The sequence below is a fragment of the Carcharhinus amblyrhynchos genome, chromosome 35, assembly GCF_965287045.1.
Source record: "Carcharhinus amblyrhynchos chromosome 35, sCarAmb.v2.hapA, whole genome shotgun sequence".
NCBI lineage: Eukaryota > Metazoa > Chordata > Chondrichthyes > Carcharhiniformes > Carcharhinidae > Carcharhinus > Carcharhinus amblyrhynchos.
Window position 1 is genome coordinate 3,259,235 of NC_137358.1, and position 27,214 is coordinate 3,286,448.

Below are 27,214 nucleotides of genomic sequence, written 5' to 3' on the forward strand. Positions count from 1 at the left end.
ATCTGTAAAAGTTGGTGAGAGTCATAGCGAACATGCCAAATTTCCTTCATCTTCTGAGAAAGTAGAGGTGGGTTTTCTTAACTACAGTGTCAGCATGGGGGGGACCAGGACAGCTCAGTAGTGATGTGGACATCTAAAAATCTGAAGCTTCTGCCGAAGAGAGGACGACACCGCCTGGGGTGATGGGCTGTCAATCAGCTGAGGGGACCAATGGGAGGCTTGATGTAGGGCGGGATGGGGAAAGCAGAGGGTTCATTGGGGAGACTTGGCTGTCAATCATCTCTAGGGAACCAATGGAAGGCCGGATATAGGGCGGGATGGGGAAAGTTGGAAACTCATTGGCGAAGCGGGCTGTCAATCACTGCTGGGCCATTGGGCATGCGGGAGGGACGTTCAGTGCGCTGATTGGTGAGAGTCGTGTGAGGCGGGTCGGACATTGATTGGTTTTCCAGCCTGTCAATCAGAATGGTGGACTGTGACTGGGCTATCCGGCAGAGAGGGCGGGATGCGAAGTGCCGGAGCATGATTGGCGAAACAGGCTGACAATCAAGTGGTGGGGCAAATGGCAGTCCGGATGTAGGGCGGGATGGGAAAAGCTGAAAAGCCATTGGCGGAGTGGGCTGTCAATCACTGCTAGGGCCCAGCGGAAGTTGCCTCAGCTTCCGGCGGGATTGTGAGGGAGTAGCGGAGCCTTCCCGTGTGAGGAGGAGGCGGCGAGAGAGAGAGAGCCGGAGACAGCGGAGCCGAGATAGAGGCCTTCTGACCGGCACACCGCCAGACACACACATATCACCGCCAAACAGAGCCATCCGGAGCCCGGCCTGCGTCTCATCAGCTCCAGTCGTCGCCGCCGCCATGCCGCGGGGAGGTGAGAGCGGCGCCCGGGAAGCCGAAAAGCCCATACCGCCCCCCATAGGCCGGAGACCGCGGCCCAGAGAGCCCTCCCGTGGCAACCCTGGGGTCATCCTCTCCTCTCCCCTCCCATAGCAACGCTGGGGGTCCCCCTCCCCTTCCCATTAGCAACCCTGGGGGTCACCCCCTCCCCTTCCCATAGCAACCCTGGGGGTCACCCCCCTTCCCATAGCAACCCTGGGGGTCAACCCCCCCTTCCCATAGCAACCCTGGGGGTCAACCCCCCCCCCTTCCCATAGCAACCCTGGGGGTCAACCCCCCCCCTTCCCATAGCAACCCTGGGGGTCAACCCCCCCCCTTCCCATAGCAACCCTGGGGGTCAACCCCCCCCCTTCCCATAGCAACCCTGGGGGTCAACCCCCCCCCTTCCCATAGCAACCCTGGGGGTCAACCCCCCCCCCTTCCCATAGCAACCCTGGGGGTCAACCCCCCCCCCCTTCCCATAGCAACCCTGGGGGTCAACCCCCCCCCTTCCCATAGCAACCCTGGGGGTCAACCCCCCCCCTTCCCATAGCAACCCTGGGGGTCAACCCCCCCCTTCCCATAGCAACCCTGGGGGTCAACCCCCCCCCTTCCCATAGCAGCCCTGGGGGTCACACCCCCCCCCACCCCCTGTAGCAACCCTGGGGGTCACACCCCCCCCCCACCCCCTGTAGCAACCCTGGGGGTCACACCCCCCCCCCACCCCCTGTAGCAACCCTGGGGGTCACACCCCCCCCCCACCCCCTGTAGCAACCCTGGGGGTCACACCCCCCCCCCACCCCCTGTAGCAACCCTGGGGGTCACACCCCCCCCCACCCCCTGTAGCAACCCTGGGGTCACACCCCCCCCCCCCCCCCCCCACCCCCTGTATCAACCCTGGGGTCACACACCCCCCCCCCACCCCCTGTAGCAACCCTGGGGTCACACCCCCCCCCCCCACCCCCTGTAGCAACCCTGGGGTCACACCCCCCCCCCCCACCCCCTGTAGCAACCCTGGGGTCACACCCCCCCCCCCACCCCCTGTAGCAACCCTGGGGTCACACCCCCCCCCCCACCCCCTGTAGCAACCCTGGGGTCACACCCCCCCCCCCCACCCCCTGTAGCAACCCTGGGGTCACATCCCCCCCCCCCCACCCCCTGTAGCAACCCTGGGGTCACATCCCCCCCCCCCACCCCCTGTAGCAACCCTGGGGTCACATCCCCCCCCCCCACCCCCTGTAGCAACCCTGGGGTCACATCCCCCCCCCCCACCCCCTGTAGCAACCCTGGGGTCACATCCCCCCCCCCCACCCCCTGTAGCAACCCTGGGGTCACACCCCCCCCCCCCACCCCCTGTAGCAACCCTGGGGTCACACACACACACCCCCGTAGCAACCCTGGGGTCACACCCCCCCCCCCCCCACCCCCTGTAGCAACCCTGGGGAGTTGGAGGGTTTGGCCCACTGTAGCAACCCTTGGCAAGAGGGGTGGTTCTATTGACTGTACAAATTAGAAATCTCTGACTGTTGAATTGAAAATGTTTTAAAGTTGAGTTCTGTTTTTGACAATATTGGTGGCCAGTTTCTTCCTTCACTCTGTATCCTCCACACTGATTCAGGATTACACTCACGTGGTTACCTCTGCTGCTGTCCTGCCTGGCATCTTGTACATGTGCTTCCAGATTAATGTTGTGGTGTTCACCCCTGCCTGTCCTACTCTCCACTCTCTCTGCTGCCCCAAAAAACTGTGGGAATATGCCTTAAATGTTTCAGAAATGCAGTTTCTATCAAGGGGTAGTTCTGGTGTATCTCTGCTTTGTCATTGAGGGTGCTGGGGTTCCTTATCTCTCGAGGTTTAAAATGGGGCACTCGAGGCTTCTGAGTCAGCAGTTGGAAGGGTGACAGGAAGATGGAGCTGTACTCTATGTAACAGCTCTGCCTCTGTGTTTATGAGCTACTGCTCTCCTATTCCAGTGGAACGTTTCACTTTATTAAGTCATCATGTAGTCAGCCGCTTTCAAAGCTCTTTTCACATCATTAAACCTCAGTCAGAATTATTAACAGAGTCAATGGCAAATTTATCATTATTGAAGTTGTGATCTTAAAAGAACGAATAATGCTTATCTGAAAATTGGGGTGGCATGCTGGTTAGCACTGCTGCTTCACAGTGCCAGGGACTCAGGTTTGATTCCTGATTTGGGGCACTGTCTGTGTCGACTTTGCACGTTCTCCCTGTGTCTGTGTGGGTTCTCTCCCACAGTTTGAAAGAATCACAGGTGCCAGACTGGTGACAAGGGGAATTTCACAGTAACTTCATTGCAGTTTTAATGTAAACCTTACTTGTGACTAATAAACTTTAAACTTTATTCTCTTTGAGGTTATATTGAGAGTGTAAACCGTTTCTTTTAAATTGCTAGTTTACATGTAAACTTAAGCTCTGTTTTAGCTAGTATTCCACAGTGTGACTTCAGGCCCTTGGAGAGCTTGCCTGATCAGAGCTACAAGGTGGATTTGTGGATTTTGTAACCATTTTAACCTGTGTCCTGTCAGGACATGAATCTGAGCATAATGTAGAGTCCAGTCTCCTATTGAGTTATCTGTGTCTTAAACATTACTGAACTCTCCCCTGGTTATACATCATATTGCTTAATGTTGGATGCTGTAAAACAGTTGTTTCTGTCCAGCTCTGTGAGATGTCAACAAGAGAAACTTAAAATGTTATACTTATTGAAAGTCTAGGCTTTTCCTTAACCACTGCACATCCCTTTCATCTTTATAATCCACTGGGTGATGCTCTTCAATCCCCCCAGATGCTTGAAACCTTCAAGAGATTACATTGCCCATGTGCCCCCCCCCAGTTAGATGGTGATGGATTCGAGGGCTGCAGTTCTGCTTATGCTGTCATATAAAAGGGAGTCCTGCACTGCCAGAGGTGCTGCCGTTCAGATGAGACACTCACTGACTGTGTCAAGGTCTGCAAGACCTCACAGACCATAAGATGACAGCATGTAAAATCATCGGTATCAATTTTCCCCTCCCCGATGAACTCAACGCATTCTTTGCCCTTTTTGAGCAAGATGTCAGCAAAAGCACACCCTCTACCCCAGAAGTCTTGGACGAACCTGTATCCGAGGTTACCATCGCAGACATCAGAGAAGCCTTCTCGAAAGTCAGCCCATGGAAAGCAGCTGGCCCAGATGGGATACCCAATGAGCACTTGGATTTTGTGCGGACCAGCTGGCAGGGCCATTCTTTAACCTCTCTGAGATCCCTATCTGCTTGAAAAAGACCATCGGAAGAAGGTGGAAGGAAGTATGTCCAGGGTGCGTGGGATCCTTGATTCTGCTGGCCGCTTTTCCAAGGCAGCGGGAAGTGTAGACAGCCAATGGATGGGAGGTTGGTTTGTGTGATGAATTGAGCTACATTTGTGACCCTTTGTAGTTTCTTGTGGTCTTGGGCAGAGTGAGAGCCATACCAAGCTGTGATACAATCAGAAAGAATGCTTTCTATGGTGCATCTGCAAAAATTGGTGAATCATAGCAAACATGCTGAATTTTCTTAGCTTCCTGAGAAAGGAGGCGTTGGTGGGCTTCACTATAGCGTCAGCGTGGAGGGACCAGGACAGGTTGGTGATCTGGACACCTAGAAATATGAATGTGATTCATTGTCTTGTAAGCCGTAAGGCTTTTCTTTCTTCCTCATCTGTGTACCAGCAGGAGAAAGATGAAGGAAGCATTCTGCTGGGTGCAAGCAGAAGATCTATAAGCGTACATGAGTACCTAGGAGTGATGCGTAAACAACTGATTTTTGTTTTGTCTTCCAGTTGGTGTGTTAGCTCTAGGAGTACAGCATGACATACAGCAGAACCCACTTCACAACAGTTCAGGACAAGCGTGCCAATCACAACAAAATTGGATTTTTATAAAGGGGGCATTAGCAAATCACAGTTGGACCTTTTTGTAAGTGGCCCACCTTAGTTTTAATTTGTTCTAAGACATTTAACAACATGTTAAATGCAACATCTGAAAAGTCAACAATACAGCATGATAACTTCAAAATTAAAGTGTCTCCTGACTTTAAGCTGCTGGGAATTGATTTTTCTTTTGGAGACCAAAGTTTATTGGCTTCGCCACCGGTCAGTGAAGTTTGTTGAGCACTTCACTACTTTTGGACCTGATCTACATTTTTCTAACTCGGGGCATTTGCTGTTCTGGCACACATTCATTGAGGTCCCCCGGCTCTTGAGTCGGTAAAGACACCACTGCATCAGGCATCTATCCGCACAGAATTCCTTTTGCTATCTCTCACTACCAGGCAGCTGCCAAGGTAGATTTCCTGAGCTCTTATGGGATTATAGCAACTTCATGTCTGTCACAGGTCAGGCTTCCATTCTTTTCCCGTCCTACGAAATGTGTTTTTCCTCAAGGGATTTTGTGAAGCGGATGTGTGTGATCAACTTTCCTCAAAAGCAATATTCAGCTAGTCTGTCAGAATCTGTGGAAAGAGAAACTGTTTTGAGTTGCAAATACCTCTTTAAGATCTGCAGTTCCGAAGAAGGCGGACTCGATCCTCTCCACAGATGCTGCCACACCTGAGTTTTCCAGCTCTTGTTTTCATCCCAATCCTCTGTCCCTTCAGACAGCTTGGAAAATCTTCCTGTAGCAACATAACTCCTAACTTTGTTTGCTCCATCTGGAATTTTGTTTCCCATATCTCCCTTGACCATGTAGGTGGAAGATTTTTCAATCTAGTTATTGACCACACTAACCAATAAACCTGATCAGTTTAAGGCAAAAGTCCTGGCTTCAGAGATGACTAGTTTCCATTAAAGTAGGATACCAGTTTATTGTATTACTGGGAAATGCAATAAACACTCCATTATGTAATGGTGGGGATTTTTGAGGCTTTGAGCTTGTGTCAAAGGGGAATGCAAGTTTAAGCAATTTGCAAATGAACAACTGCATTAACGCCATTGTATAGCTTCAACGTGTAGGAAAGAGTTGTAGGATTTGGGATAAAACAGTGCAGCACAGGAACAAGTCCTTTGGCCTACCGTATTGTGCTGAACATGACTCCAAATTAAACCAATCCCTTCTGCCTGCCCTTCATGTTCTTTTATTCATATGGTTATCTAAATGCCCCTATCGTAACTGCCGCCACCGTCACCACCACCCTCGGCGGTGTGTTCCAGATTCCTACCACTCTGTGTAAAGCATTGTCCCTCACATCTCCTTTTGAGCTTCCCCCTTTCACCTTAAGTGCATTCCCCCCAGTCGTAGAATCCCTACAGTGCAGAAGGAGGCCATTTGGACCATTAAGTCTGCAGTGGCAACAATCCCACCCAGGCCCTATGCCCGTAACCCTACTTATTTGCCCTACTAACCCCCTGACACTAAGGGTCAATTTAGCATGGCCAATAAACTCTAGGAAAAAGACTCTGACTGTCAATCCCTCATAATTTTGTACATTTCTGTCAGGTCTCCCCTCAGCCTCTGTCACTCCAAGATAATAAGAACATAAGAAATAGGAGTAGGCCATCTAGCCCCTCAAGCCTGCCCCGCCATTCAACAAGATCATGGCTGATCTGTCGCGGCTCAGTTCCACATTCCCGCCCTCTCCCCATAACCCTTAATCCCCTTGCCTATCAAAAACCTATCAACCCGCGTCTTAAAAATATTGAGCGAGGCAGCCTCCACCACCTCAACGGGCAGAGAATTCCAGAGATTCACCACCCTTTGAGTGAAGAAGTTCCTCCTCAACTCTGTTCTAAACCGCCCCCCCTTTATCTTGAGGCTGTGCCCTCTAGTCCTACTGTCCTTTCTGAGCGGGAAGAGCCTCTCCACCTCTATCCTATCCATCCCATTCAACATCTTATACGTCTCAGAGATCTCCCCTCATTCTTCTAAACTCTAACAAGTACAAGCCTAGTCTATTCAGCCTCTCCTCATAGCTCAACCCCCTCAGATAATTGAGTGATAATAAAAATGGCCATGTGACAATATTTAAATCCTCATGAAGTGCTGTGTTTTGAGCTTTTGTTGAAACAATTGGGTGAATTATGGTTAAATGATGATTAAGGATTTGATGACATGAACGATTTGCACATTTACCATCTGGGAGCGATTTGAGGTTCAAGTTGCTTTGCGCAGTTATGATGCGGTCACAAGATGAACATGGCTTTTGAATTCGCTGCCCCCAGAACTTGGCTGGTTAACTTGTGGCTGCACTATTATCATGGGGTGGAATCTCTAGTTATTCCTGTTACTGAAACTGTGGGACTGAAGCAACAAAGACTGGAGATGGGGGTAACAGCAAAGCAGCAAGTAACCCGAAGAGATAATATTAAAAGGGAGGGAAAACAGAAGTGCTTTTTTAAGCACTGTCTTTTGTATATAAATATAAAACCATGCAGCTTGACCATTTTTTTAAAAAACTACAAATGGACCTTGAGGTTGCATCCCCAGTGCATGTGTGTGTCCAAGATGTTTGTTGCTGGCCGCAAGGAGATTTGTGATGCACCTGACTTTCACAAGATGGCTGATCCTGCTCCCTGCTCTCTCATGTTCCTTCCTCTGGGTAAAGCCTACAGAATTGTGGGTTCCAGAAGCAGGTTGACTGGAGCAGAGGGAAAAGCCACCTCATCAACTTGGCTGAGAGCATACGCTTAACGGGGGGCGGGGGGGTGTAAGTGCTGCTGTCTCATGCAGTACACTGCAAAGAGTTTTTGGTCGTTTCTAAAGTCGCGGAGTCGTTATCCAGGGAGGAGGGTTTTAAGGATGGGATGTGGGGTGGAGGGGAGGGCATGTGCAGGGAGTGCAGAGGAAGGGTTCCTGCAGAGTGATAGAGAAGGAGTTGTTTCAGGAGAGGATTGTAGAGTGTGGGACCTATGCATTTGACAGCAAACAGCACAGCCTCGGTTGAAAGGAATGAGTCACAGAAATGTAATTGTTATGTTGAAGGTGTTTAAACAAAGATAATTTAAAATCTGTGTTTGAGGGGCTAATATAGTTTGGCAGTGCTCCATCTGAATAATGTTGAGGTTAAAAGCTCACTCGCTTTAGAATTTAATAATTCTCTGGATAGGTTTCTGTTTTTATAAATAGAATTCCTTGCGCAAACTAAAAGGTAGAGACCTGAGATTGCACAGTTACTGACCTGACAGAATAACAGTGACGGCATTGACTTGTACACTGCCGCCTCTTCAACCCACTACCCCAGCCACTTCAGGAGATGGGATCATTTAACCAGAATCTTTAAAGTCCTTTTAATATCCATATTGATCAAGTCGTCATTTCATGGAGTGGGTCTCGTTGGTTTTCCTCATGATAGTGTTGATTAGGGGAATTGTACGGAATGCAATATGTATCTGCCCCTCTCAAATCCTACGTTGCAGTATTTGTGACAATATGCACATACATCAATCACATCAGTTCTTCATGTAGAACATAATTTAAAGTGTATAAAGGCTGCAGTAACATACATTTTTTCTCACGTGGGATGTGCGTGTCGCTGGTTAAGCCAGTGTTTATTGACAATCCCTGATTACCACCTCTTCAAGGGCAATGACCTGCTGCCTCCACCTGCTGCAGTCTGTGTGGTGTAAGATTCGCAGTGTTGTAATGTAAATTGAGGAAAGCAGACCCGCTGGAGGTTTGACCCAGGAATACTGGGGGTGGTGCGATGGCACACTAGCACTACTGCCTCACAGCACCAGGGACCCAGGTTTGATTCCTGGTTTGGGTCACTATCTGTGTGGAGTTTGCACGTTCTCCCTGTTTCCTCCAGGTGCTCTGGTTTCCTTCCACCGTCCAAAGATATGCTGGTTAAATGCATTGGCCATACTAAATTCTTCCTTTTTGTACCCAAACAGGCGCCAGACTCTGCGACTTGGGGATTTTCACAGTACCTTCATTGCAGTGTTAATGCAAGCCTAATTGTGACACTAATAAGTAAACTTTACTTTTACTTTACTGGAGGAGCAGTGCTATAATTCCATGTCAGGGTGGTGCGTGACTTGAAGTGGAACTTGCAAATGAGGGTGTTCCCATGCACCTGCTGCCCTTGTCCTTCTAGGTGAAAGTGTTAATGAAGGAGCCTTAAGTTGTCATTTTGTACAGTCAAGTTTTGTGACTTTTACACTTGTTGCAAAATGTCCAAAGAATTGCTTTTGATATTACATTGGAAGGACATTGCCCTGGAGCTATACTTTGCATATTAATTCCTGCCACCCTAATTGGTTGAGTTTGGGAAATTAGGGTGAAACATTTGCATTTACATAGCACCTTTCAGCCTTCGGGCTCAACGCTCAGTTAAAAATTTTTTGAAGTGACTTGTGACAGCCAGTTAACACACAGCCAGGCCCCTACGATATGGTGTGTGGTAATGGCCATACCATCCGTGTTCCAGGTGTGTGTTGAGGGATAAATATTGGCCAGGATACCCAGGGAACTCCCGTGCTCCTCAATTTAATGTCTCAGCTGAAAGATGGCACTCAGAGTGCAGCCTGCCCTCAGACCTGGCAGTAGGTATGTCAGTCCTGGCATTGGAAACGTAGGCATGAATTTTGTGCTCAGGCTTCCAGCGTGCGGGCACAGCTTTTGACAGGTGAACATGCTTCAGAGATCTTGAAAATAAGAATTGAGGACAAGAACTGACTGGCAATTTTATCTTTGCTTTGACTGATATAAATCTGCTACGTATATTGAGGAAAGAAGACCCGCTGAAGTTTCCGAAGTTTAGTTAATCCTGTGTAGAATGCAAATCCTACTGCTTGCTCTAGTGCTCTGCTTGAAGTGTTTACAAGGATTCTTACCCCTCCCTGTTTAAATTTGAACTCTGACTAGGCTGCCATGCCAGTAATATGCCCTTGCACCTGTTCCTCTGGAACAAGGTGGTCGAACCCAATGTAATTTCTATAGATATAAGTTAAGGTTTATTTATTAGTGTCACAAGTAGACTTACATTAACACTGCAATGAAATTACTGCGAAAATCCCCTAGTTGCCACACTCTGGTGCCTGTTTGAGTACACTGACCATGCTAAATTCTCCCTCAATGCACCTAACCAGAACGTCTTTCAGGCTGTGGGAGGAAACCGGAGGAAACCCATGGCGACATGGGAGAACATGCTGACTCTGCACAGACAGTGACCCGAGGCTGGAATCGAACCCGGTTCCCCAGCACCGAGACAGCAGTGCTAACCACTGTGCCGCCGTGAATATATTTCTCATTTGGATTTCTGTTCCATTTGTATGACCACTTTGGGTGGTGGTTATATAGGTGGAGGATAAATGCACACAATTATCATTTAAAAATAACATCTAAAAAATTACCGTGCAATTATGGCGTTTCCACGTTACAAGACTGTTCGATCTGCTTAATTTTGAGTGTAACCAAGTGTTGAGCAGTCATCACAATTGGAAATTGCTGTTTTCAAATCCTAAACACATTGGACGCGCGCAGATTTCAAACCTTGACCACACCGTATCCCGAGCAGCTGATGGCTTGGTGCTATTATCGCTGGACTGTTAATCCAGAAACTCAGCTAATGTTCTAGAGACCTGGGTTCGAATCCTGCCACGGCAGATGGTGGAATTTGAATTCAGTAAAAAAAAATCTGGAATTAAGAATCTACTGATGACTGTGAAACCATTGTCAATTGTTGGAAAAACCCATCTGGTTGACTAATACCCTTTAGGGAAGGAAATCATAGAATCTTACAGTACAGAAGGAGGCAATTCAGCCCATTGAGTCTGCATCGAATCCCACCTAGGCCCTATCCCCATAATGCCATGCATTTACCCTAGCTAGCCCATCTGACACTGGGGGACAATTTACCATGGCAAATCCACCTAACCCGCACATCTTTGGACTGAGAGGAAACCGGAGCTCCTAGAGGAAATCTGTGCCGACAAGGCGAGAATGTGCAATCTCCACACTGACCCAATCCAGGACCGTGGTACTGTGAGTCAGCGGTGCTAACCACTGTCACTTTGCTGCCCTAAATCTGACGTCCTTACCTGGCCTGGCCTACATGTGATTCCAGAGCCACAGCAATGTGGTTCACTCTCAAGTCAAGAGCAACTGGGGATGGACAATAAATGTTGGCCCAGTCAGTGACATACATGTCCCACGGATTAATTAAAATATATATGCTTGTTTGCAGCTTCTAATGGGAAAATCTTTTCTTCATTTCCTTCAGGTAAACGAGGCCACAAGGGGAGGGCGAAGCAGTTTACAAACCCAGATGAGATTGATGCTCAGATGAAAGCAGAGAAAGAAAAGGCAAGTTTCTGGCAGCCATTACCAAGTCGGTAAACCACACAGGGCCTCTTGCACACAGGATAGATACTGTGCATGTCAGGAGCGCTGAGTCATTGAGGCTCCAACAGTTTGCAATTATACAGCATAGTAAAGCATCCCCAACACCAAAGCATTCTCAAATATGACACCAAGCCATGTGTAATACTTGATCAGGTAAATAGTAAGGAAACAAGGCTAATGGAGAGGTTTCTCCAGGTCAAGGAGCTTTCATGGAATCCCTACAGTGCAGAAGGAGGTTATTTGGCCCATCGAGTCTGCAATGAATCTGACAAAGCATCTTACCCAGGCCCACCAGTCTCTCTCCTCTTTGCACCCCCGCCCCACTCCCCAAGCACGCACACAAACACTGCACAATCCTTGTAACCATGCACGTATACCATGGCTAATCCACCTAACCTGCACAATTTTGGGCACATAGGGGGCGATTTAATATGACCAATCCATCTAGTAATGACCCAGTGAATTGGAAACATGTCAATGTGACACACCTATTCAAAAAGAAAGAGCGGCAAAACGTGGGAAACACTCGCAGTTAGCTTGACCTCGGTAGTGGGGGAAATGCTAGATCGATCATTGAGAAGAATGAGCACCTGGAAAGGCAAAGCTCGCTCCTCCATTGTCAGCACAATTTTGTGAAGGAAATGTCATGCTTGACAAACTTGCTTGAGTTCTTTGAGCACTTGGCAGCAAGGTGGATAGTAGGAACCTGTAAATGTGGCATACCTGGACTTCCAGAGGGTGTTTGATAAGGTGCCACGTAAAAGACTGATCCAAATGGTGAGATTGCAAAGGATTGAGAGTAGAGTGCTGGATTGGATTGAGGATTTGCTGACTGACAAAGCAGAGGGTCAGGATGGATGCATCCTTCTCTGGTTGGCAAAGTGTAACAAATAGGGTGCTGCAGGGATCAGTCCTCAGACTTCAACTGCTAAAAATCTATGTAAATGATCTGCAAGCAGAGTGTAACATAGTAAAATTCACAGATAATACTAATAGAGGTGGGAAAGCAGGCAGTGAAGAGGAGATGAAGATTTTACAAACGGATATAAATAGGAGAATGGGTTGTGGATAAGTGGGAGGTTATCCATTTTGGCTGAAATAGAAAAGCAAATTGTTACCTAAATGGAAAACAGATGCAAAATGCATCCAGGTAGAGGGGATCTGGGTGTCATGTTCATGAACCACAAAGTCGGTATGTAGGTACAACATGTAATAAAAAAGGCAAATGAGGTATTGGTATTTATCGCAAAGGGATGGAGTATAAAAGTAGAGAAATGTTGCAATTATATCAGGTGTTGGTGAGACCACATCTGGAGTATTGTGTCCAGTTTTGGTCTCCTTATTTGAGGAAGGATGTGGTGGTATTGGAGGCAGTTCAGAGGAGGTTCACCAGATTAATCTCTCCTCAACCCTTTCATCCCTGGAATCAATCAGTTTGGGCTTGTGCTCACTGGAGTTTAGAAGGATGAGGGGGATCTGATTGAAGTATATAAAATTCTAAAAGGGATTGACAAAGTAAGTGTAGACCAAATGTTTCCTCTTGTGGGGCAATCTCAAACAAGAGGTCACAAGGATAGGTTGAGAGGTGGTAGATTTAAAACAGATGAGGAGGAACTACTTCTTGCAGAGGGGATGAATTTGTGAAACTCGCTGCCCCATAGTGCAGTGGAGTCTGAATCATTGAATGGTTTCAAGAAGGAGATGGATATATTTCTAATAAAGGGGATATGGATTTGAGACCAGGAAGAGATCAGCCATGATCTGATTGAATGGCGGAGCAGTCTCGAAGGGCTGAATTTGTGACTTCTGCTCCCAATTCCTTTGCTCCTACGACAGTCTTGCTACAGTGAGCATGAGTCCAGCTAGGCACCGAAGCATTGGGATGGAAGGAATTTTACTCTGCATCAATATTGTGCCTGACCGGGGAGCGCTTTACCCAAAATATAGAACCTTCCTTTCCTTAGTTCAAGTGTTTTGTTTTCAGAAAATGTAATTCTGCAATGTGTGAACAGTTTCCTCAAGAGTTGGGCAGTACTAAACCCAATTCTTTGTGTGTGCTGCAAAACTGGTCAAGACCAACTAAACTCAAAGGCAAATGTTAAATTGGTCTAGCAGGAGTTTTAGTTTTAGGAATGCTTCACAACTAACCTGGTACAGACAATAAAACAAGTGGAGATATTTTCACTCCATCTTCTGATTCTCTCTGGAATATTGAATTTGCCCATTAAATCCATCTGCTGCTGTCCAAGCTCATGTGTTTTGTTTTAAAACCAATAGACCAAAGACCTGCCAGAAAATGCGAGTGACCCTGATTCTGATGGCAGTGAAGAGGACTTTGAGGTAAGTGCCCTGAAAGGGATAAGTGCCGTTCTTTCTTCCCGGCTTCTGTTATTCCCTGTAGACTTTTTTCCATTTATTTACAGGATGTGGACACTGCTGACTATGCCAGCATTTTTTTGCCCATTCTTAATTGCCCTTGAGAAGGTGGGGGGGGGCGGTGAGGTGCTGCCTTGAACTGCTGCAGTCCACACAATGTAGGTACACCTACAGGGCTGTTAGGGAGAGGATTCTGGGATTGTGACCTAGTGACAGTGAAGGAAGGGCGATTATATTTCCAAGTCAGGGATGCTGAGTAACTTGGAGGGGAACTTGGTGGTGTTTGCATGTGTCAGCTGTCCTTTCCTTCTAGATGGTAGTGGTTGTGGATCTGGAAGGTGCTGCCTAAGACTTGCACATTGGCAGCCGTGGGCATCATTGTTCGCTGGTGGAGGGTGTAAATGTTTGTGGGTGGGGTGCCAGTCAGATGGACTACTTTGTCTTGGATGGTGTCAAGCTTCTTGTGTTGTTGAACCTGCACCCATCCAGGCAAGTGGGGAATATTCCATCATACTCCTGACTTGTGCCTTGTAGACAGACTTTGGGGGGAGTCAGTTGAGTGACTGGCTGCAGGATTCCCAGTCTCTGACCTGCTCTTGTAGCCATGGTATTTATATGGCTAGTCCAGTTCCATTCCTGATTGTGTAACATTGGAGGTCAGATTTCGCTGCTTTTACCTAATCATTTCATGTACATTTCGGAAATGTTTAATACATTTTCTACCATCAACTTTTGTCCCGTTTTCCCCCATTATGCCCTAGCAGCCTGCACCCACCCTCACTCCCAGAATAGATATCATTGAAGTGCCATTCTTCCAACTCTTTCTGGTAGCTGACTTGTGCTGCTCTGTACTAGCCTAATATTGTCACCTCGACTATTAATCCAGAAACTCAGCTAATGTTCTGGGTATCTGGATTCGAATCCTGCCACAGCAGATGTGGAATTTGAACTCAATTTAAATATATATATAAAATCTGGAATTAAGAATCTACTGATGATGAAACCTTTGTCAATTGTCAGAAAAACCCGTCTGAATCACTAATGTCCTTTAGGGAAGGAAATCTGCCATCCTTGTCGTGTCTGGCCTACATGCGAGTCCACAGCCACAGCAATGTGCTTGATTCTCAACTGACCTCAGGCAATTAGGGACGGGCAATAACTGTTGGCCAGCCCATTCCGTCTGTCCGTTTCCCCCACCCCCGGCATGAGGGTGGGGGGAATAATTCTTGGGTTGTTTGAAATAACTTTGATAAAGGAATTATGGTGAGATCTGATTATATATTTTTTCTTTCCCTGATCCCAGCCCAAGAAGAAAGGAGTTGAAGGTTTAATAGAAATCGAAAACCCTAACCGAATAGTGCAGAAAAACAAGAAAATAACTGCTTTGGATCTCAACCCTCCTAACCGTGAGCTCAGCAGGCGAGAAAGGTAAGACAAAGATTCAGTCTGATGTCATGTTTGAAACATGGGATACTTAATGATTTCTCACTGAGCCAGTGGGCAGTCTAATCTGTTGACCATTAGCAGGTCCATGGTGTGGAACATGTCCACCACAAACTCTGCACTACCATCACCTACTCCATTCTGTCAGCCCACTATCTTGGGATGAGCCAGTTTTCCACCTTGTTGATCTGTTGGATCCCCTGCTAGGTTTGCCTCTTCTGAAAGCAGTGATCATCTCCACCCTCCACTGTAGCCTGGCTGACAATGAAGCGCCTCTTTGCAGCACTTTGAGTGTGTCAGAGACACAGTGGTTAGTACTATTGCCTCAGAGTTTAAAAACAGCGAGGTTATGTTGCAGCTGTATAAGGTGCTGGTGAGGCCACACCTGGAGTACTGTGTACAGTTTTGGTCTCCTTACATAAGAAGGGATATACTGGCACTGGAGGGGATGCAGAGGAGATTCACTAGGTTGATTCCAGAGTTGAGAGGGTTGGCTTATGAGGAGAGACTGAGAAGACCGGGGCTATACTCATTGGAATTCAGAAGAATGAGGTGAGATCTTACAGAAACATACAAGATTATGAAGGGAATAGATAAGATAGAAGAAAGGAAGTTGTTCCCACTGGTGGGTGATACTAGAACTGGGGGGCAAAGCCTCAAAATAAGGGGAAGCAGATTTAGGGCTGAGTTGAAGAGGAACTTTTTCACCCAAAGGGTTGTGAATCTGTGGAATTTCCTGCCCAGTGAAGCAGTTGAGGCTACCTCATTGAATGTTTTGAAGGCAAGGATGGATAAATTTTTGAACAATAAAGGAATTAAGGGTTATGGTGAGCAGGTGGGTAAGTGGAGCTGAGTCCACAAAAAGATCAACCATGATCTTATTGAATGGCAGAACAGACTTGAGGGACCAGATGGCCTACTCCTGCTCCTAGTTCTTGCGTTCTTATGTTCTTACAGTGCCAGGTATCAGGGTTCGATTCCTGGCTTGAGTCGTTGTCTGTCTGGACTTTGCACGTTCTCTGTGTTTGCGTGGGTTTCCTTTGGGTGCCCCTGTTTCCTCCTGTGAAAGCGGGGCTTCACGGTCCTTTTGAACTTTTGGGTTTTAAGCAGGAGGTGTCAGAAAGAGGCACTTGACCCTGTTAAATTCTCCAGTGTACCGAACAGGTGCCAGAGTGTGGCTACTAGGGGATTTTCACAGTAACTTCATTGCAGTGTTAATGTAAGCCTACTCATGATGAACAAATAAACTTTAAAGTGACAATGCTGTCCCTCCTGGCCAACCTCCTAGTTTCTACTTTCCCTCCACTTCGTTTCATCCACATCAGCCCACATCCCATCGCTTGCACGGTTTCACTTGCCCATCACCACATTCCTTTCGATTTGTCTCCCATCTCCTATGTGTTAAAGCAGATGTCTCCATGTTCTTCTTTTCCCTTCAAATAGATTGGGAGAGCCCCTTCTCCAGAGAGGAATGACAAAAATACATTTCCCCTTCAGGCTTACTGTTGTATTTCTCCAGTGTTTGTTTAATTTGATTTGATTTATTATTGTCATGTACTGGGATATAGGAAAAGTATTGTTTCTTGTGTGCTATACAGACAAAGCATACAGTTCACAGGAGAAAAGGAGAGAGTGCAGGATGTAGTGTTACAATCAGCTAGGGTGTAGAGAAAGATCAACTTAATGCGAGGTAGGTCCATTCAAAAGCATGATGGCAACAGGGAAGAAGCTGTTTTTGAGTCGGTTGGTACATGATCTCGAACTTTTGTATCTTTTTCCCGATTGAAGAAGGTAGAAGAGAGAACGTGTGGGGTCCTTAATTATGCTGGCTGCTTTCCTGAGGCAGGGGAGTTAAGGGTTATGGGGAGAAAGCGGGAAAGTGGAACTGATCCACTTCAGATCAGCCATGATCTTATTGAATGGCAAGGCAGGCTCAAAGGGCTAGATGGCCTACTCCTGCTCCTATTTCTTATGTTCACGACTCTTTGTAGTTTCTTGCAGTCTTGGGCAGAGCAAGAGCTATCCCAAGCTGTGATACAATCAGAAAGAATGCTTTCTAGGGTGCACCTGTAAAAGTTAGAGTCTAGCAGACATGCCAAATTTCCTTAGCCTCCTGAGAAAGTAGAGGGTTTGCTGTGCTTAATTAACTATAGCGCTGACATGGAGGGACCAGGACATGATAGGTGATCTGGACAACCAGAAACCTGAAGCTCTCGACCATTTCTACTTTGACCCTGTTGATGTAGGCAGGGGCATGTTCTGCTTTACACTTCCTGAAGATGTGTGGGCTAGGTTGATTGGCTGTGCTAAAAAATTGCCCTTTTAGAGGCCTGAGATTAGCAAGATTAACAGGTGAATATGTTGGGATATGGGGGTAGGGCTTGGGTGGGATTGTGGTCGGTGCAGACTCGATGGGCCGAATGGCCTCCTTCGGCACTGTAGGGTTTCTATGATTCTATGAAGTTGATGACAATCTCGTTTGTTTTACTGACATTGAGGCAGAGATTATTGTTGCCACACCAGATTCTCTCTCTCTTTCCTGTACTCCGTCTCATCATTGTTTGAGATCTGACCCACTATGGTGATGTCATCAGCAAACTCAAACCAGTTCTTTACGATCCAGCAGTAAATATGAAACTTGAGCTGCAGGGTTAAAACGTAATGAAAGACTAATGTAGATTCATTTCCCTTCCTTACATCGCCTCTATCTAATGCTATCCCAGGGAAGAAGTAGAGAAACAGCAAGCAAGGGAGAGGTATATGAAACTCCACCTTGAAGGGAAGACTGAACAGGCACGTGCTGACTTAGCACGGCTCGCCATCATCCGGAAGCAGAGGGAAGACGCGGCCAAGAAGAGAGAAATTGAGAAGAAAGGTCAGTGACGGAATTGACTAAAAACTAGAAACCTTTGCCTGTTCAGTGCTGGACTGGGGGCTTTGGGTGGCGGGACATGTGTAGAATTTGTACCTTGATGTGTACACCAGAATTAGCACATAAATAACATGGGGGAGTGCTGCAAGTGCCTTCCTCCTGTCTGTAAGTACCCTAGGCAAAGGAGTTTCAATCTAAGGTTGGTCCTCGTGAGTCTTCCCTTCTGTAAGGAGCAGTGGCCCCTTGCAGGTTCTTGACCAAAGAGAATGAGATTCAGGGTGTCTGGATTGGGTTGGCAATTGGAATTGAAGCTCCCCATGCCAGCTTTGTTAGTGTTCCGTAGACTTGGGGCAACATTTCAGCTGATGCTGAATTCACCACTTTGAGCACAACATGTGCAGCATTGCCATTGTACCTTCCCTGTGTCCGAATTTGAGTGGTCTGAAGAGTTGTATAGCACTGGGGTGAAGTACGGATGGTGCCGTTCTATCACAGCAATGTGGAAGGATGGTTCCTGTGATCATTTTAATCTGTCTTGCTTATTAAATTTCAGGGGGGTGAAAGAGTGAGATATATCAATTCCAATGCATTAGAAGCCCAGAATCAACACACATCTCAGCTGACATGAAATTGGCAGGGGCTATAATCCAGTGAGACGGCTGTACTACCAAGTTAAAACCATCAGTAGGTCAAAACAGGGGAGTATGATGAAGATGGCAGAATTGGGAGGGCCATGTTCATTCTAAAGGTCACACAATGAGGCAAGCACAAAGCCATGGAGAGATTTGAAACCTGAGATGGAAAAGTTCATTTTGTGACGTTGCTATGTTGGAAGCCAGTGTAGATCAGGCTTTCCAGGGGATGGTAGAAAAACCGGATTATGGAAAGGTGTCATGGCTTTATGCCATTGAGTCTTGATGCATAATCTCCCACCTGCCCCCCACCTTCCTCCCTCCCTGCATAACTGTGCATAGTCTTCCTAGACCTTCCACTCTGCCATGACGTGGTAGGGAGAGGTAGAGTTTTGAGGATGGAGGGGTGTTCAGTACTTGGTGCGTGTGTGTGAGCAGAAGAGTTGTCGTATGTAGATTGCAGTCCTGAGACATGAGGGATGCGGAGAGAAAGACTTTAAAGGATGGCATGTATTAGAGAATTTGAAAATTAGTGATATTGGTGCGGGTGAGGTGTCTGCATGCTTGGTATGCAAAAGGAATAACTTATTTCTTTTTACTCCATTTCTTTCTCTCCTCTTACCTCCAACCCCACCCTCATACCTTTTTTTCTTTTTCAGGAAAAGAAGCTAAAGCCTAGTGCTGAGTCAGCCCGACAGATTCACCTGGTAACTTGGAAGGGACAGGCTGGGACAGTCAGACTGTCTGCTCCCACACAGCTCATCTCCTCTGTCCATCGCAAACACATTTTTAAAAAAAAACACCAAGACCCCCAACAAAAAAACAAAAACCCACCCATCACACCACACGCCGCAACTGGGTCCGGCCAGAGGGGGAAACTGCCTTGTTGGAATTTTTACTCTTCCGGTAGCCATGAATAAACGGGCGTTTTTTTAATCCAGCTGCGTGCTTTCAGCAGCACCACTGGCATTCTGTAAAATGAAGACTGAAAGACTTGCAGTTGTTTAAAAGGAAGTGCCATGATTCTCTCTTAGCACTTGGGGAGGTTCAAATAAATAGCGAGACTTTGGGTATCCCCTCCTTTGCCCAGGTCCCAGCAGCTTAGAGGCCTGTTCAAAGCTCCACTGCCCTTCCATCTCACTGGCTTTCATAAATTTATTAATAGTGACATGGAGGTGACCCGGATTATATTTTGGGGGAGGTGGAAATTGCTCCCACAGGAAAGTATCTGCCCTTGTTGTATATCTGTACTGATTACAAATCAATCTTGCTGACAAAGGTTCAGGGAGTGGTGGGAATGAGAATTAAACGATTGGCTTATATTTAACTTCCTAACATTTTCTGGTTAGGTAAACGGGCTGCAGGATGTTTCAAGGGTGTGGCTTTGTGTTTTTTTTAGATTTTACAGGGACTGTCGGTTTATTGACTGCATTCTCTCATCACTTTCAATTCAAACTTTTTTTTCATCTTTTCATTTAACGAGTCTGGCTGTTCTCTCCTTTCTTCCCTTCACTCTTCAGTGCGGGACTGTTGGCATGCCAGTGCGCTTGCAAGCTTCACTGGTTGCTGGTGCTATGAGCTAATTAAAATAAGGAGCCGCCTCGATCATGGGAAAGGTCGAAGGCTGTTGTTATGCTGACGTTGTAAACGGAAAGTTACTTTATTTTTCCCACGTTGGGCAGGTTGTGAACTACATCCAATTTCTACTCTTAATGCCGGTCCCTCCCGTTTATTATTTTTTGGTGCATGTTTACTTTGACCACAGCTTTGTTTGTGGAAAAGTTGGGTGGTTGATTTCTTTTTGACTCTCCGTGGAAGAGATCAGATGTGCTGGAAAACTGAAATACAAATGGCTCTCCAGTCTAAACTTCCTAGACCCCATTCCCGCCCTGTGATTAAATTGGTCGCTAAGTTGGTTGCTGGTGTTTGGTTGCCAAACTTGGGAGCTCCCCCTGTGTCCAGGACTCCTATTAGATCACTCCCTAGTGGCTGTCGCTGGGAAGTGCGTGCATGCATGCAGTGGTTGGGTGAAATTGTTGGTTTATAGTGCCCCGTAATGGCTGTTGCTTTGCCCTGCAGGAGGACAACAGGATAGTCGCAAGGTATCCCTGGTGCGTGCAGAAGCCTCCGCTAGGGTGACTGGGGTTTGAGAGATGGGTGCAAGGCTTGCCTGGAAGAATTAGGACTCTAATTGCCCCAGTCCTTGCCAGTGGGCAGATGCTGAGGTTTTATCCTTTCACCTCAACTGAGTCAACCTTCACATTTTGCGCATCTTTGCTTTTTCACTTTTGACATTAACTTTTAAGAGTTGCATGAATAAAAATTCTCCAGAAATTTACATTGCATGAAATGCCCAACGTTGATGTAAGTTTTGGAATGAATCTCCTTAAGTCACTGTTTAAAAAGAAAACTAGCCCTTGTGAAATTCAGCCCATCTCAGCTGAGGTCAAGGCAATCTCTTATCCCCCCTGGTTCATTGGCCTCAGTGGGGCCCTGGTCCTCTTAGAGCAATGGAGGTACCACAATCCGGCTCTCCGCAGCAAGTAGGCTGGGAGCACTCAGTGATGAGACAACAATGTCCGTACGGCAGCCTGGGGATGAAAGTTTGTCATTCACTTTGGGCAGCCCTGCTGTACCACGTACCTTTCAGACCCCCAATTATACTTCATCCCAACTGGGCTTCTGCTTTTTTCTTTTTTGTGAGCAAGGGGTTACAGTGAAGAGAGTCTTCCCTGCTGCCACACCTCAACTGAAAATCCCTGTGAGACTAGCTCTCAGTTCTGCAGTTTTTATTCAGTGGCCTTGGCCAGCAGTGACTTTCCCCATTACCAGAACATTGTGTGTCTGTAGGTCGATCAGTATTTTGCCCTACTGCTGCAGTCACAGGAGTGCTCCTTAAGCAAGATGTTGATTGGAAATTATCCTTAACGAAAACTCACCAGGTGACAATCCAACAGTGTGTAACCAGCCTCCTGAATACTTTATTCTAGTGTGGCACACGTCCTCTGATACCTCGCCTTCCTTTTCACGTACAGTGCTTCTCGGATCATCTTGCCAACTCATTCACAAATTCCAGGAGACTGAGGTGGAGGTCCATCCAGGCCATGCTGTAATTAATGATTGAGGCAACACTGTAGCAGGTGGTTTCTCAAGCGCACAGTTTAATTTGGGGCTTTGGACTATCCTTAAATGCATGGGGGAATTATTCCCTATGGAGCAGGAATGATCAAAAGCATTCTACTGGATCAATGTTTGTGCTTTCGAAATATGAGCTGAATGATGCCAACATTTTAATTTCTCATCAGTGTAACCAGCCGTACTTCAATCTGAGTGTCTCGCTACAACCTCATTGCACCCCCTTGAGGCTTTATCAGACCGACCTGATTACAAAAGCTGAGAGCTGGAAACTATTGCGGCCACCTTGAGCTCTTCTGTTGGGGCGATAAGCAGGTGTGATTCAAGCTGGCATCTTCATCTCTTTCCACTATTTTCTCTCTAAGAGCCCACCTTGTGAGCTAGTTCCTCTCTGCATCTTGACACCCAATCCTCTGCCCTCCCTGCTTATTTCCTGGGAGCTGTCACATGTCTGGGAGATTTCCCCCCCTCCCCAGAGAAGCCTGGGGCTGGAGTGAAATGAACTGTCAAGGGCTAGAACCTGCACTGTGGGCTTTGTTTGATATCCAGGTTGAAACCCCTCAGCAATCTAGTGTTGCGACATAATCACAGGGTTAAAGGATGCTTTTTTTAATTTAAATTGAAATAAAACCTCTGGAAGAAATTGCCTTTCTGTTCGTCTGCTTTTTATTTTAAATGAAACATCCTGTGTAATTCATGGATCAGCCCTTGTTCCCACCAGCCTCACCAACTCCAATTCTCTCTCCGGTGTTATCCCATTCTCTGCTGTCTCCCAATTCTGCTGCCTTTTTTCTGACTCTCAACAACTCTCCACTCGCCCTTTGTCCCCCTGCTTACCGACTAAGGGGTTGTTTCTACTTGTGGGAGAGATTAGAACCAGGAGGACACAGCTTAAGGGTAAGAGGTCGGCCATTTAAGATCTGAAATGAGGATTTTTTTTCTGTCAAGTTGTTAGTCTGTGGAATTCGCTTCCTCACAGAGGAAGGAGGCCGAAGCATTGAATTTATCCAGTCAGATAGATTTTTAATGGATGATACGGTTGAGGGTTATGGGGGCATTGGGCAAAGTGGAGTTGAGACCCCGCACTTTCAGATGAACCATGATCTTGTTGAATGACCTAATTCCGCAAGTCCTATCTTCCTGTGACCTTAATTTTAAAATCCTGATCTTTAGTGCTCAATCTTCCCATGATCTGCCCTTCCCTCCCTTTTATATCTACTATGACTACAACCCCCTTAAGGAAACAGAACTAACTCTAAATATATTTAAGAAATTCATTTATTTCGGCGTCAGTGATTAGTTCTGCTGCCTCACAGTGCTAGGGACGCAGGTTCGATTCCAGCCTCGGAACACTGCGGAGTTTACACATTTTCCTCGTGTCTGTATGTGTTTCCTCTGGTTTCCTCCCACACGCCAAAAGTGGATTGGCCATGTTAAATTGACCCTTGGCACCAGGGGCTTAGCAGCATAAATATGTGGGGTTATGGGATTAGGGCCTGGGTGGGATTGTTGTCAGTGCAGAGTCTGTGGGCCAAATGGCAGTGTAGGGATTTTATGGTAGACTTCAGTGTCAAAGAGGATGGAGAGATGTTGGGAGTGTAGTGTTGAAAAGGAGGGTTAACCTTGATCATATTGAATGGTAGAGCAGTTCAAAGGGCCTATTGTTGCTCCTATTTGCCATGACACTCCAAGATATCTTCACACCAATTCCTGCCTCCTGTGCATCCTGTCTCTGTTGTTCTCCCATTGGTCTCTGTGGCCTAAGACTCTCCTCCCTCAAACATCTCCCAACTCTTTAAAACCTGCCTCTCACCAAGACTTATTTTGTTTGCCTTTATCCGTTAGTCTCAATGTCAAGTATTATCAGATAACACCACTGGGAAGTTACGTTAAAGATGCCACAAGCTCATGTAGTATCAGATGTGTTCCAATGCAAGAACCGTGCTTTGTGTTGCAACGTTCTGGAGTTTAACATCTGTCAGGCGTGCCTTGCTGAAAGCTTGCGTACTCTTAAGTTAATGGCTCAGCAGGAAAGACACAACCCAACTAGTGTGGCCCAGAAGTTGCAGTTAAGTTTGTTCGAGCCAAGTTAACTCATCAAAACCCTGACGAACGTGGTGGGATATTCTAGTTAAGCACAGCCAGAGTTCTAACCTCTGATCGCTCTCCAATGTTGCCTGTAACACTCCCGTGCAGCTGTCGAGGGCAAGTGTGGATGTGAGATCAATTGAATAGGCCAATGTAGGTCCTGACACCAGAGAGAATTCAACTTGTTGGGCTTATTTATATTGACAGGAAACTAGCCAAGTTGCAAGTCTGAACTCTTACTGAATGGGATCTGCCAATGATTCAGTGGAATTCTTAGCGCAGTGTTATTGAAAGTGCATTTGTACACCCTTAGATGGATGATGGTAGGTGATATACTCTGAATCTATTAAGTCTGAGGTTGTGTGATCTTTGCGTAATATAGTGCAGCAGGTGGCAATGTTCTCTGTGTGACACGGTGGCACAGTGGAGGGCAGCAGAATGGTTAGCACTGCTGCCTCTCAGGTTCAATTCCAGCCTCAGATCACTGTGTAAGTTTGCACATTCTCTTCATGTCTGTGTGGGTTTCCTCTGACAAGCCAAACGTGTACAGGTTAAGTGCATTGGCCAGGCTGAATTGCTCCTTAGTGTCCTGGGATGCGTAGGTTAGAGGGATTAGCGGGGTAAATATGTAGGGTTACAGGGATAGGGCCTGGGTGGGATTTTTATCAATGCAGACTCAATGGGCCAAATGGCCTGCACTGTAGGGATTCTATGAATAATTGCATTGCTGGTTGTGGGAATTTGCTGTGTGTAAATTGGCTGCCACATTTCTTACATTACAATGGTGACTTATTGACTGTAAAATACTTTGGGAGAAGGGGGGTGTTGTCCGGACATCAAAAAAGGTACTATAGAAATGGTGCACTAAAAGATCTCTCAACGTCAGGTTAAAGCCCAACAAGTTTATTTGGTATCACAAGTTTTTGGAGTGCTGCTCCTTCATCAGCGGAGTCACTTGATGAAGGAGTGGCGCTCCAAAAGCTCATGCTACCAAATAAATCTGTTGGACTTTAACCTAGTGTTGTGAGACTTGTTATTGTGCCCAACCCAGTCCAACGCCAGCATCTCCATATCGTGACTATAGAACTGACTGCATCAGAGTTATTTTGCCTGTTATAACACCATTCTACCCTGGTACCAACACAACTTAGTGATCAAACTGGCTTTGTGACATCTTTCATATCTGCTTCGAATGTTGCTATGGCCGGGCATTCGAATCTTGAGGAAAATAGGGAGGTAACTATCTGGAAAAGAGAGTCAGCAACCAAAAGATCTGGGGGTGGGCGTGGGGCAGTCAAATGAGCAATTCTTGATATTGTCTAATGAAGCTGTAGAGTGGGAATTGTGCATTAGAGGGTGCTCCTGGTTTAGAATTAATCCAAGTGACAGTCACACTGCAATCACAAAACTTTTTCAATGTTGGAAAGGCTGCAGTATACCTTAAAGTGATGGAGCTATGAAGGTTTGGGTAGCAGTAGTCAGCACTGCTGCCTCACAGCACCAGGGACCCGGGTTCAATGCCAGCCTCGGGTCACTGTCTGTGTGGAGTCTGCACGTTCTCTCTGTGTCTGCGTAGGTTTCCTCCCACAGTCCAAAGATATGCTGCTTAGGTGCGTTGGCCATGCTAAATTACTCCTTGGTGTATCCATAGTGTGGCAACTTGGGAATTTTTACAGCATCTTCATTGCAGTGTTAATGTAAGCTGACTTGTGACACTAATAAATAAATTTAAATTAATTTTTTAATACCTATGGAAAGCATTTTATTTTTCAGCAGAAGATATATAAAAATAAAGTTTATTAGTCACAGGTAGGCTTATATTAACACTGCAACGAAGTTACTGTGAAAATCCCCTAGTCTCCACACTCCAGCACCTGTTCTGGTACACCGAGGGAGAATTTACCATGGCCAATCCATCTAACCAGCACATCTTTGAACTGTGTGAGGAAACCCACTCAGACATGGGGAGAACATGCAAATTCCACACAGACAATGACCCAAGCTGGGAATCGAACCCGGCTCCCTGTCACTGTGAGGCAGTAGTGCTAACCAACTGTGCTATCGTGCTGCCCCCAATAAGGACTAAATGGCCTCCTCCTGTGCTGGGATGGCAGTGACTGTCTGATTAGATTTCATACTGTGGGATACCATAAAGACTGAAGAGAAAGACAAGTTTGGATTTTTGACTTTTTGAAGGAAGCAATGAATTGTATTGACCTGATCGCCAAAATGGAGCTGGAGTCAGTGATAGGAGTCATCCCAAAGATCAAATGAAACACTTCCACCCCTTCCCCCACCCCCCCGGTGCTAAGTCTCTCATTGGCCTCGTTTCCTCCTCCAACACCCCCCCCCCTTCCATCTCTGAAACACATTGAAATCTCCGCATCCCTCCAACTGTATTTCTCCCGTTTCCCTTGCTCCACCACTGGTGACTGTTCCTTCAGCTTCCTGAACCCTAACCTCCACAACGCTCTCCCTCAAACTCTCCAATTCCTGTTCTTTAAGGTGCTCCTCTTTGACCAAGCTCTCGGTATCTCCTTCAGTCGGGCGGTTGGCAATTTCTGATTGGTAACTTTCCAGCAAAGGGGTTTGCAGCATTTTGAAATAACAGCCAACTTTCATTTTATCCTCAGTGATTCTGTCACGAAAAAGCTTGATTAACTGTTGGGCCCATTCATTTGTTCAAATACTGCTGCCTCATAGTGCCAGGGACCCGGGTTCGATTTCTGGCTCAAGTTACTGTCTGTGTGGCGTTACACGTTCTCCTTGCGTCTGCGTGGGTTTCCTCTGGGTGTCCGGGTTTCCTCCCACAGTCTGGAAGTCGTGCAGGTTAGGTGCATTGGCCGTGCTAATTTGCCCTTTGGTGGCAGGGGGACCTGCTAGCATAAATGCATGGGGTTATGGGGATAGGACCTGGGTGGGATTGTGGTCGGTGCAGACTTGATGGGCTGAACGGCCTCCTTCTGCACTGTAGAAATTCTATGGATAGACGAGGGGGCAGCACTTGGGACGAGTTTTAAAATTGTTTTATTAAACAAAACTTAAAAATCAATTAACAGGAGTGAAGGAGAAGAGAGCGGACTTGGAGGCTATCATCATACCTAGACCCTGTACAAAAATAATGGGATGAGTGGAATCTGAGAACTCAACTGAACACGTATGGAATTAAAATATATTTCAATCCTTATTCGTAGAATAAAATCATCGAATCACCACAGTGCAGAAGATTGCCATTCACCCCATCGAGTCTGCATCAACCACAACCCCTCACATTTATCCCTGCTGATTCCCTTGACATGAGGGTAATTTATCAAAGCCAATCAACCTAACCCACACATCTTTGGACTGTGGGAGGAAACCGGAGCAGCCAGAGGAAACCCACACAGACACAGGGAGAACGTGTAAACTCCACACACTCTCAGACCTGAGGCTGGAATTGAACCCAGGTCCTTGGAGTTGGGAGGCAGCAGTGCT

General features: G+C 46.7%; 1 protein-coding gene across 1 annotated transcript; it reads left to right on the plus strand.

The window, feature by feature from the left end:
• The first annotated feature begins 626 nt into the window (after positions 1 to 626).
• pdap1a (pdgfa associated protein 1a) lies at positions 627 to 22,295 on the plus strand. The gene is made up of 6 exons (XM_080217532.1): positions 627 to 868; positions 11,073 to 11,155; positions 13,472 to 13,534; positions 14,874 to 14,998; positions 17,737 to 17,888; positions 19,177 to 22,295. Exons 1-6 carry the CDS (start codon positions 856 to 858, stop codon positions 19,194 to 19,196), a joined length of 456 nt encoding a protein of 151 aa, XP_080073658.1. The 5' UTR covers positions 627 to 855; the 3' UTR covers positions 19,197 to 22,295.
• The last annotated feature ends 4,919 nt before the right edge of the window (positions 22,296 to 27,214 follow it).